At 43.7% G+C, this 12,073-nt stretch overlaps 1 protein-coding gene across 5 annotated transcripts in view; it reads left to right on the forward strand.

Annotated features, from left to right (window-relative positions):
- Positions 1 to 3,622: 3,622 nt before the first annotated feature.
- The window catches only part of bcam (basal cell adhesion molecule (Lutheran blood group)), a 78,136-nt gene continuing 69,685 nt past the window's right edge, over positions 3,623 to 12,073 (forward strand). For all 5 annotated transcript variants that reach the window (XM_072459931.1, XM_072459933.1, XM_072459932.1 and 2 more), the window contains exon 1: positions 3,623 to 3,862. In XM_072459931.1, coding sequence (XP_072316032.1) covers positions 3,796 to 3,862 — 67 coding nt within the window. In that variant the 5' untranslated portion in view covers positions 3,623 to 3,795. The remainder of the gene's footprint in view (positions 3,863 to 12,073) is intronic.

The following is a 12,073-nucleotide window of genomic DNA, read 5'->3' on the forward strand; positions in this document are numbered from 1 at the left end:
TTCTCCTTGTTGAGCCCAGTTTAAGACTTGATTTGGTCCTGTTCTAGTACTGGTTTAGTCCCAGGCTAGTTCAGGATTAGTTCTGTCCCAGTTCAAACCCAGCTGTGTGCGAGTGTGAATGCCCCTGTCAGCTTCAGGAGTGGTCTTGGTTTTGTCGAAATTTTCATGTGAATGTGAAAAGATTTGTGGTTATTTGTCTCATCAGATTTTCAAAATGTCAGTGCTTATTTGAATTTATATGTGAATTTCTCATGTGCAACTTTTAAGGAAAACATACACTTGAATTTCCGTCTGTGAATTTTGCTGATTGTGTTTTCATTATGTTTTTTCTCAGGTTAAAAATTAGCCATCCAATTATTGTAAATGCAAATAATTTCAAGCCCTCAAATTAAACAAAATTGTAAGATTCGCAGTGAATTTAACAAGGCATTAACCACCGATGCACGTGAGCGTCTCTTGGCACTTAGAATCTTTACTGGGAATTTTTCATTGGGAATTTTACACAGAATTTTAACTTGAATTTGACGTCTGGACAATCTATGCTATCACTATATATTTTGTTTCAGAGTTACAACGTCAGAGGTAGAAATGCATTTTATAAGTGATCTTCCATATTTTAGCCCATTAAACATAGAAAAGCTGTTCTGCTCTTGAGCATTTGTCCCCGCCCACTGGATCAGCTCTCATTATTGTTTCTTTTTGGCCGAGCTACAAATGATTACATAGCTATTTCCCAGCCGTTGATAGAGTGAGTCACAATGCAGTTTTTGATGAAGCTCTCCGTGGGTATTGGCTGTAATAGTATAGGAGGCTCTCACTGTCAACAACAGATCAATAAGAACAACTGTGGCGGTAAAACCAGGATGCATCATAGGCGTCCTTAGAGATTGATGACACAGTGCCTCTCAAATATCGTCAGCATTAGTGGACATAGATTTGGCCTTGTACTTGGAGTGAGCGTTTGGAGACTGACTGGACACTGGGAATAATGCCACCTACTTGGCTGGAGAAGAATCTGTTCCACCCACCACAGACTCCAGGAAGAGGGCATGAATAATGTGTCTGTCACGGAGCAGAGTCACAGGCACAATACTGACTCTGGGATTACAGTAGCGGGTCAGACGAGCACTTGTCATTCTTACGGCGTGTTCTTCTCACCCCAAACGACATGATTAGTTTGGATTTTCTGATGAATGGAATGATTTTGAAGTGAAAAAGTAGCTACATAAAGCTTGAATTAAGGTTGTCCATTCTGTGATTAGTGAGAAACCGCTGTAAGATTTTAGCATTCACTCTCTTTAAAAGGGATGTATAATGTTAATGTTTTTAACCATCTTATTACAGCGTTTCCTCATGATTAGTTTACTCAGAGTTGTATTTGGATTGATTCATGCATGTTGGAGTAATAATGTTATGTCCTGCACTAGAGTTTCAAGTGATCAGAAAATGTCTGTTTTCATCCAGCACGTACCTCAACCTAACTTCTCTGCACTTTAAAAAAATCTGTAATAGTTTCATTACAAAATCCCGGAAAAGGCGCTCTATGTAGTGTGCATTTTTTTCAGCTGGACGGCCCACCACCTGCTTGTCTCCATGTTGGTGTTTTTGCTTTTCCTGGAACGTTCCACAGTAAAACATTAAACATACTTATCTCTGCAGGTGGCGCCATAATGCTGTGTTACAGGTCAGATCTTTGGAGAGGCTAGTTTTGCATTACATGTGTTTTTATTGCTCAAAAATACCTGTAAGCAAAATACATTGAATTCAATACTGTGGAACATTCCAGGCAAAGCAACATTAACAAACAACAACAACAACAACAACAACAACAACAACAACAATGATGCATGATGTCAACAGAACTCTAGTTAACCATTGCACTGACTAGCGATATGTTTTTGTAAAGCCATCTTTAGGCGCCTGACCTTTTGTCTCACCTCAGCGCACAAGGTGGAACAATAAGAACCAGCTGTTTGGGACTAGCTGAGTGGAATGTGTCTTTACAGGGCTTCATTTACCTGCAGGGCGTGTCTCAGAGCGGTCCTACACCAGCACGTATAAGAACATGTATTTACTAGGGCCATATTTACATTGAAGCATGAGTCCTATATAAAAAAACATAAAATCTGCTTTCCAACATGGAGCTTATATCGGCTTATTGCAACTTCTAGTAAACTCTTGCCAGTCCAAGCAGCTTATCCCATAATGATAACTACACTATAAATACCCCAATAGCAAGTACTGGGTAGACTGTAAATATCCAACAGATTTTGAAGGGATTACATGTCTCGGAATGAGTGGTATGTCTCTCAGTGACAGACAGCTTCAGCCCACTCCCAAAGAATAGCCTCTGGTAAAAAAAAAAAAAAAATGTCAGACAGGAAATTCGTCCAGAAGAAATTGAATTTAGATGTAGGTGGGGCTGTGCCAGGATGGTTTAGAAGTTATTATTTTGACTGGCCGTGTCTAGAATAAGAATACGAAATTGAAATTGAATTTCCATGTTATAAATGGAAATGACCAGTTCAATTTAGTAAAATTCATGGGTGTTTGGCAATTTATTTATTCATTTGCAGTTGTTATTGGACACTACCACAGTTGTCTTCTGCAATTCTTTGAAGTTGTGCATCTATCAAACGGCAAAGGCTGCGTTTATTTTAGACCGTTGAATATCCTCTGAAAAACTTGTAAATGATGTGTGATTTAGAACTCAGTCTTCTCTTCTGGGTTTGAAAATGTTGCTTGGTTTTTTGCTGAAATTCTCTTTAAAGTGTGTAGAGTCCTGCCCAGGCAAGTGGAAACGTGTCACGTGGACTGAATCCTGATTGCAAACCTGAGACTTATTTTGAGTATAATCCAAACTACCAACCTTCAACCAGGATGAGAAGGTCCTATTGCAAAATGTGATGTGTGTGGGTAACATTATGACTCAACTATTGTCTCACATTTGGCAAGTGGCAGTTCTAGCTCTGCATTATAATATAACTCAGTTTTCCCCCCGCTCTCAAACCTTGTATTCTTTTACCCATTTGCCTACATTTGCTGGATAATATAGCCAACTAAATGTGTCCCGTGTGTTTTTTACATTTTCTGTCAGAATCTTCTATTACATTTGGGAAAAGTGTTACTAATCATAGCCTCAAGTCTGCCATAAAGTAGTTCCAGAGTTTAACACAGCGACTTTTATTTCATCACTAATTTGTCCAAAGGGTTGAATCTGTTGAGTTTAATCCATGCTGTTCGCTGCTGGCTTATCTTGACTTTTCGGCGCATATATTCCCCCCTGCTAATAAATATTTCAGTTATTTTGACCAAGGGCTTTCTGGTTACTACAGTATATGATTCAGAGAGGCTCATGATAAAATCACTTTTAACTTCCTTGGAGGAAATCCTGCGGGGGCCACGGGCGCGCACTGGAGCCTGGATCCATGAGTGGAGCGGGTCTTTGAGAGGGAGGGAGGGGGGGAGGGGGGGAGAAAGAGAGAGAAAGAGAGAGGAGGGGTTGTTCCACGGTGTAAGGGGGGGTCACCTTTGTGCAAATATATCAAACCAAGAGCAGGACTTGCCACTCGCGTCAGATTCCTACTTTGTGCGTGTGCGCGTAAGAGAGAGAGAGAGAGAGAGAGACGCAGCGAGGAGGAGGGATCCGCGCAGGTTTGGGACATTTGTAAAGAAGAAAGACACAAACCTGCTGCTGACTACTACTACTGCTACTTCTGCCTCGACCACATTTCACTTTCTCCCACCACCACCACCACCGCGCGCACTTGTTCATCAAAAGTTGGGAGCGAAGCCATGGACACCGGGATAACGTTCGGACGCGCGTTCCTCTCGTGCACCTTGCTGATTGTGGCACTGCAAGGTAAGTCGCTTTTTCATTCTTGCGTCGCCTTGGTTACCGCTGGCACATTTCAGGTTGAGTTGGTTTGGATGAAGTTTGACGCAGCTCCGGGCTACAGTCTTTGGCACGTTGGGAGCGCCCGCTACTTGCGCAGACCTGTTCCAACTCGCCGCGCCACCTCCTCCAGCGCACGCACTTTACGTTCCTTGCAGCCTTTGAACCAACAACCTGTTCCCTTTTCATTCATTCCAGGCTATAATAGCACGAGCAAAGTTATTAGTCCCAATTGAACATCTCCATGGGTCAAGAAATGCCCCTGTTTTCCCATGCGTACAATAAAACGCAATAGTTTACCTGTTTAGTAGGCTTTTTTGTGTGTGTGTGTGGTTTGGGCAGTATTGCGTGAAATGGGGGAGAAAATCTGGCAGGACATTCGGCATATTGTCGGATCTCACGACGCTGGGACCGGCACATGTGCTGCTGCTTAAACCACTCGACCACCGGGCAGCATCTAGACGTACTGTTTCAAAATGTAACATAGCCTACTGCACAAATGTAAAATGGCTTATTACTGAAATATACTCCGTGCCTTTGAAGTCTTCCCCAACCAACAAAGCACGAAGCAATGGTTATTTATATATATATTGTTCAATTTTTCACTTTTAACTTTTAAAGCTGTTTTGCCGTCATTCCCACTATAATTAAACTGGATTAACATTGCTTCTCTTGCACACATCCTCTTCATTTCAGTTGAATTTCACAGATTCGTGCCTTGTGTAAACTGAATTCTATGATTTCCGTGGACTATTTGATTTAGGCGATCGCAGCCGCTTGTTAAGTGCGCCTGTGTGCTGTGTTTGAAGCAGCAGGAGCCTCGGGGCGGGGTTGGGTGCCGGGCAATACCCTAATTTGCTCTCCTCTGCTTTTTTCATTCGCCGTTGCACCTCTGCTCTTTGTGCCATCGACTCAGAGGCAGTTGTTGTGATGTCTGCCCTTCTGAAGCTGTCGAACAGGTGCCAAAATACTGATGTGTAATTGATACAGATGAGTCGAAACTGAGGCCACACGTTGCCTGGGACGGACAGCTGTGGGTTGAAGCATTCTCAACTGAGTCTATGAAAGTAGGAGGTGGTAATGGTATTCTCCAGCAGGTTTATGAGCAGAGGATTATTCTAGGTATAAACAAGGACTAAACCAGGTGTAAAATTGGACTAGATCATTACTACAATAGGTCTGACCAAGAACCACCCAAAGGAGCACCAAAAAGTGGACCAAATTTACTCTTTACCATGAGTTTAATCTGACTTTTTACATATGTATGCACAGTTTTCTTCCATTAATACTTTTTATTGCATGAACTCCTGTGCACTTGTGGTCTGTGGACAGTGCAGTCAGATACCTGGACAGATCTTAGACTTACTGAAAAGATTTGAAAATAATGTATACAGGCCTGGTAGAGTCTTGAGCAAAATCTTTATTCCAGTAAAATGGTGTTGATGAAGATCTAGAAATTGCGGTAGTCAGGGGCTAGTGCTTTGCCAGAGACTTATGCCGCTAGTTCTTGTATACAAATGTGATCTTTTTGATGCCGTTTTTAGTACACATTTTGTTCAAGACCTTTGCACAGCTCTGTATCTCAAACATCGTATCAGCTGGGAATTTCTTGTTCTTTGAATCCTTCCTGAAAGCTGAGGGAAGGAATTTTCTTTTTCCTGGGATAGTGATCATTAAAGTCAGTCTATTCCCCAGTGTTTTAGAGTTGGAATCTTGCTCTTAAGCATAGATCTGCCTAATAATAGCCATCTCAGCTGGGTTTCTTTGGCAGAGACCCACATACTCCTTTAACTAGTCGCATGCTTACAACTTGCAGCTCTGTCAACATGGCCCTAAAGACTACATGTGTTAATGTGCTTCATCCTTCTCAATTCGCTGTAAATGTGTTATGACATGTCGCGCCTAGCAACCAACGCCAGCCGACCGAAGGGGCTCGGCATGTTCGTGCCCGGTGACCTGTTGACCCCGCACACCCAGACTCGGAGGTTAATGTTTCTGGCCGTACACTCCTGGGATGCCACTGGCTGCTTCGTCTGATCAGGAAAGGAAGCCAAATGTTACTTTGGTTCATGGCTGTTTGTCAAAGGAGGTCGAGTTTAAGACAGGTAGTGAATTCAAAACACGTAGATGTAGTTTCAGCAACATTACGTCAACTAGGGATGAAACAAGGTAATCGATTAATTGGGACCTTAATTGACCCTGTGACTCGCCACTGTTCAAGGCGTGTTCCACCTCGGGCTCATAGTTGTTCAGATAAACATCATCCCCCCCCAAAGCACAGGCGTTAGAAAGTGGATTGTACTTTAGGAATGCATGAAATGTAGTACTGCCCGGTGGTCGAGTGGTTAAGGCGGCGGAACACACTTGAGTTCGAATCCCGGTTCAAACAGTTTACTGCATGTCCTCCCTTCTCTCTGATCCCCATTTCACGCTCGGCTGTCCAGTCTAATAAAGCCTACGGAAAAGGAATGCACGTAATTTAAGTCACTGATAAGAAATACATCACCATAACATCGTAAAGCAGTCTTGTATTTACGCTGGGCAGAAGTTATATGAATGCAGAAGTTGCTCTTGACTCCATCTAGTGGAGGCTGCTTTTACTACCCCATTTATGCAGGCTTGTATTTGACAGACAGTAGTATTTATAGTTGATTTTGGAACCTCACATTCATAGTAAGGATGTAGCAATACTCGAAATATCGTGATATCATATCGCCAAAAGTCTTACACTAATATCGTGGTCTGTCACAATAAGTCAGATTATAAGATTTTTTGTGAACATTTGTTGTTTTGCTGCTGCAGAATATTTAAAAAAAAGTATAAGGGATTACATAGACCATGATGCTTTGCAGTTTTAAACCACTCTTGTCTTAATTTTTTGGAATAAATATGAATATCCATCCATCCATCCATCCATTTTCTACCGCTTGGTCCCTTTCGGGGTCGCGGGTGACTGGAGCCTATCCCAGTGACTTCGGGCCTTAGGCGGGGTACATCCTGGACAGTGGCCAACTTGTCGCAGGGCTAAATATGAATATCACACTTTTAAATGAGAAAGTAGTATTTCTCTAATTCTGTTTGCCTCTGTTCAGTGAAATGAATATCGTGACAATATTGTACTGTGAGATTTGCATATCGTTACATCCTTTTTATTGGTAGTAGATTATTTTGTTAATGTGACTTTTACAGTGCCATTGACCGTTTAGCCATATCAACCATGAACTAACTGTAACATCCTTTCACGGTCGTACTATCGGCGGGTATCGGTCAAGATCATTGTCGTCGTCAATAATCAAAGTATTCTAAATGAACTAGGCAGAATCGCAAATGACAAGCATTAGCTGAGTTCAAGGTGCCATCGACTAACGCACATTGTCAGCCTCATTGTCTACCTTCACCTTAATTCCCATGGTCATTTCCTTATTTTTAATTTCTGTTCCTTTTGCGCCGGCATCTAAAGTTACCCCCTGCGGTTTTGTGCAATTATTATGGACTTAGGCAGCGGTAAGCCACAAGAAGATAAAAGTCCATGGAGATTTCACAGTAATGCTAGGCCAGTACTCCTTTACTTGTTGGCACTTGAGTTAAAAGATGTAAAGTTAATGTATAGGTGTGCGTGTAAGAAGAAGTTAAAGCTTATACTTAAATATTTCAACACAGCGGAAACTTACAGGACAGAAAAGGATCGGAGATGGTGCTACCTCCTTGTCATTTAGGCCTGAGGTTAGTTGGTTTTCGACCCCTTTGGCTATAATTACTCCCGGTGGCAATTCATTCCGTTTGTTTGCTAACTCGGAATGAGTGGCATTCTCGCGGACACGTTTTGGCCTGCTCCAAAATGTCTGTTTGTCATCGCTCGAAGTTCTGTGGAAAAAAAGGACCTCTTTCTTTTTTTTTTTACCATCCGCCCCTAACCACAAGTCACTGTTAGTAATCCCCAAATAAACAAGCAGCGACAAAGAGGCTGCCATCTCACTTTTGGAGGTGGCAAGCCAGGAGTGTTTTCACAGCCAACGAGCATTCCTGTGGAGTGAGTTTGGTTTCACTCAGCTGGGTCTCCAGAACGCCTCAGTTAAATATGACTGACTTAGTGAAATGTTTAGTTGGATTAGTTGTAGTGGAACAGGCATTTCAATCGTTCATTGCTTTATAGGTGGGACATATTTATCGAAAATGTTGATATGGATGTTGAAGATACACACAATTTTGATATAGAGCATATAATATGACAAAATGTAACTATACAATTTAAAATGTATGTGGTAAACTTTATAATAAATGTATACGGTGATTTAAAAAGGGTTAGTTACTTTCAAGACATTTCAAGACATATCTATGTGTAGTCATTCATTTTTTCACCCTTTTTTTTCAAATTTTTTCAAGTTTAAAACATAAAACAACAAAAAGAGGACAAGACCAGAGAGAATAAAATAAGTAAACATGTAAAAATACAGGAGAGGAGACGTCCAAAGAAAAGAAAATGAAGGCAAAGAAAATAAGTCAATTTTCTGTATGTCACTTTTAATGTCGGTCCAGTTCTTAATCATTGGCGCAAAAAGGTGTTTGTAAAAGTGAAGGAATGATAAAAAAAAGCAGAAGTCAATTTGTGATCATATCTGTGACTCAGGTGATGGAGGTTGAGGGTACAATTCCACAAAATAGTAACCTTAGATTCCACTATATTGTCACGAGGGCCACTCAGACGTACCCCTATTCTCTTATTTAGAACACAGCTCAGTTTAGCATGATGCAACTAAATCCCACATCGAATGCAGTTAGTTTTCGTGGTTGTACACTGTTAATACGCACATCGATCTACCTTACATCCCATTTTGAAGTCCAATGATGACATGGTTCACAGCAAAGAAGGCGTTTCTATGTGTATATCTTTTCATCCTCAGATCACCGCTTCAGCTTTACACCAGCTTAGCTCTGACTGCACCCTGTCTTCCACGCCGCATACACAAACAAGAAGTGTTACTGTGTACTACCTTTGTCTAACATCCTACTCTCATACCTGTCAATCTTTGCTCATTCTCAGTGTGAAACTTGTCCGAAAAGCAGAAGGAGGATGTTTATGGGCATAACTCCTGCACCAATCGAGGCCCCGCTGCATACATAATGTGTAGGCTGTAATTTAGCTGTCGATAAAGCAAGTTAGGATATTGTTGAAAGCACCTGCTTGAAAGAACCCACAGTAAAGGCGACTCTGTGCGGCTGCGGGTTCATTCTCTGGGGGCTAAAACAGGCTCAGCGCTACAGGCTTTTGACCAGCCGAGACGCTGTGTTGACTGTGCAAAGTTTTAGTTGCTAATGAAGTGTTATAATTCCTGTCACTGTCTGAACCTGGACATGTTTGTTTTATTCCCTTTAAGAAAAAAGCAGAAAGAGGGTGGCAAATATCACAATGTGTAGTTTAGTCTTGGTTGTATTCATACATTGGTACCACTTCAAAGGTCATTGTATGTCCACTTGTACTCGTGTCTTGTGTCTTTTGTGTGGTCAGTGAGGGCATTACACACGACTATAGGATGAATGCCTGCTGTGTGGGAGGAGGAAAAGGCCTGTTTACTTTGTCCCCGTCAATGAGTTAGCGCAAAGTAGATTTATGACCACAATCGAGGTTTTTGAATATGAATGGTTGTCCTGCTCACTTGATGCAGAGCTTTTTTCACATGTAAACACGTGTTGAACTAGCACGCTCTGCACTATTGAGCTCACTTGGTTGTATTGAGCCATTGTTAAACAGCAGAAAGAAAGTCACATGCTTTTTAGCTTGTTTTGTAACGCTCAATACTAATTAAATCAGGACAATAACTGAAATTGTGATTTTCTTCTGGCCTGTTTGGGGCGGGGCAGAGCCATGTCAAGGGGAGGGTTTGAGCGACAGTGAAACGCCTAGTGCACACCTCTGTCCCTCCTCTGTCCCTCCTCTGTCCCTCCTCTGTCCCTCCTCTGTCCCTCTGTCTCTCCTCTGTCCCTCCTCTGTCCCTCCTCTGTCCCTCCTCTGTCCCTCCTCTGTCCCTCTGTCTCTCCTCTGTCCCTCCTCTGTCCCTCCTCTGTCCCTCCTCTGTCCCTCTGTCTCTCCTCTGTCCCTCCTCTGTCCCTCCTCTGTCTCTCCTCTGTCCCTCTGTCTCTCCTCTGTCCCTCCTCTGTCCCTCCTCTGTCTCTCCTCTGTCTCTCCTCTGTCTCTCCTCTGTCCCTCCTCTGTCTCTCCTCTGTCTCTCCTCTGTCCCTCCTCTGTCCCTCCTCTGTCCCTCTGTCTCTCCTCTGTCCCTCCTCTGTCTCTCCTCTGTCCCTCTGTCTCTCCTCTGTCTCTCCTCTGTCTCTCCTCTGTCTCTCCTCTGTCCCTCCTCTGTCTCTCCTCTGTCCCTCCTCTGTCCCTCCTCTGTCTCTCCTCTGTCTCTCCTCTGTCCCTCCTCTGTCTCTCCTCTGTCCCTCTGTCCCTCCACTGTCCTCTGTCCCTCCTCTGTCCCTCCTCTGTCCCTCTGTCTCTCCTCTGTCCCTCCTCTGTCCCTCATCTGTCCCTCCTCTGTCCCTCTGTCTCTCCTCTGTCCCTCCTCTGTCTCTCCTCTGTCTCTCATCTGTCCCTCCTCTGTCTCTCCTCTGTCTCTCCTCTGTCCCTCCTCTGTCCCTCCTCTGTCCCTCCTCTGTCTCTCCTCTGTCTCTCCTCTGTCCCTCCTCTGTCTCTCCTCTGTCCCTCTGTCCCTCCTCTGTCCCTCCTCTGTCTCTCCTCTGTCTCTCCTCTGTCCCTCCTCTGTCTCTCCTCTGTCCCTCCTCTGTCTCTCCTCTGTCCCTCTGTCTCTCCTCTGTCTCTCCTCTGTCTCTCCTCTGTCTCTCCTCTGTCCCTCCTCTGTCTCTCCTCTGTCCCTCCTCTGTCCCTCTGTCCCTCCTCTGTCCCTCCTCTGTCTCTCCTCTGTCTCTCCTCTGTCCCTCCTCTGTCTCTCCTCTGTCTCTCCTCTGTCCCTCCTCTGTCTCTCCTCTGTCTCTCCTCTGTCCCTCCTCTGTCCCTCCTCTGTCTCTCCTCTGTCTCTCCTCTGTCCCTCCTCTGTCTCTCCTCTGTCCCTCTGTCCCTCCACTGTCTCTCCTCTGTTCCTCCTCTGTCACTCCTCTGTACCTTTACTGTCCCGCCACTGTCCCTCCTCTGTCCCTCCTCTGTTCCTCCACTGTCTCTCCTCTGTTCCTCCTCTGTCACTCCTCTGTACCTTTACTGTCTCTCCTCTGTCCCTCCTCTGTCCCTCCATTCACTTCTGTCCTGGTTCCCTTTGCGTTCATCTTCTCCCTCCACAAGAGTATAATGAGGCAAAAGGAGACAAAAAAAACAAAACGGAATTTGGTCCAAAAATGACGTGGTAGTAATTCTAGGAGGTTGACAACATTTCCTCACCAAATTGATACAAAATGAGGCTAAAGCAGATGTTCAGCCTGGAAGACCCCTGCTGTCTCACCTGTGCAAACCCACCTTCAATCACCAACGCTGGCCCTCCTCCACAGGTGCAGTTACATTTTCACCACCACCATCATATCCTGTTCATCGTTCCCTGCTGAGGTCTTAGCGCCAAACCCACAATATACACCTTATATATCGTTGTTTATTATTTATTACTCATCATATTCTATCGCACATTCATTTGAGTCTCTCCAAGTTGAATTTACGTTCTTAAGGAAGTCTCTTGTTGCCAGATCTTCACTAGCAGACATATTAAAGTGTATTAGACTCCTGTAGGAGCTAAAGGATGTTTTGCACACTGCTCTGTTAATATCTTTTCATTAGTGGCTGTTGTAAAGAGGGAAGGAAGGAAGCTTGGAGTAAAAAGAACAGACCAAGGCAGATCAAGGGCTGGGATAAGACATGATTACAGCTGACTATTGTGTTGCCTCGATGCCTCCCAGTCTCCAGAGAGGACGATTGAACCAGGGGGTAATTTCATATTCGGCCTTGAAATGAGCTTCTACCTCTTCTCTTCTGCTTGTACGATATATGTCCTTGTGTATATTAGCGCGGTTTACGACGGTCGGAGGGATGGGGGTCGGAAAATTGAAAAAAAATCACAAAGCACTTTTGCTAAGCGAGGTTAAGAGCGGCCAATCCATTTTGCTGAATTAAAGAGCTGCAGCAGGACACTACAGCGAGCGCCGGTCACTTCATCTCAGTCCATTTTATTTGTATAGATTGTT

This window comes from Eucyclogobius newberryi, unplaced genomic scaffold, assembly GCF_026437365.1.
Source record: "Eucyclogobius newberryi isolate DKJ021-1_F unplaced genomic scaffold, fEucNew1.0.hap1 SCAF_3, whole genome shotgun sequence".
NCBI classification, from domain to species: domain Eukaryota; kingdom Metazoa; phylum Chordata; class Actinopteri; order Gobiiformes; family Gobiidae; genus Eucyclogobius; species Eucyclogobius newberryi.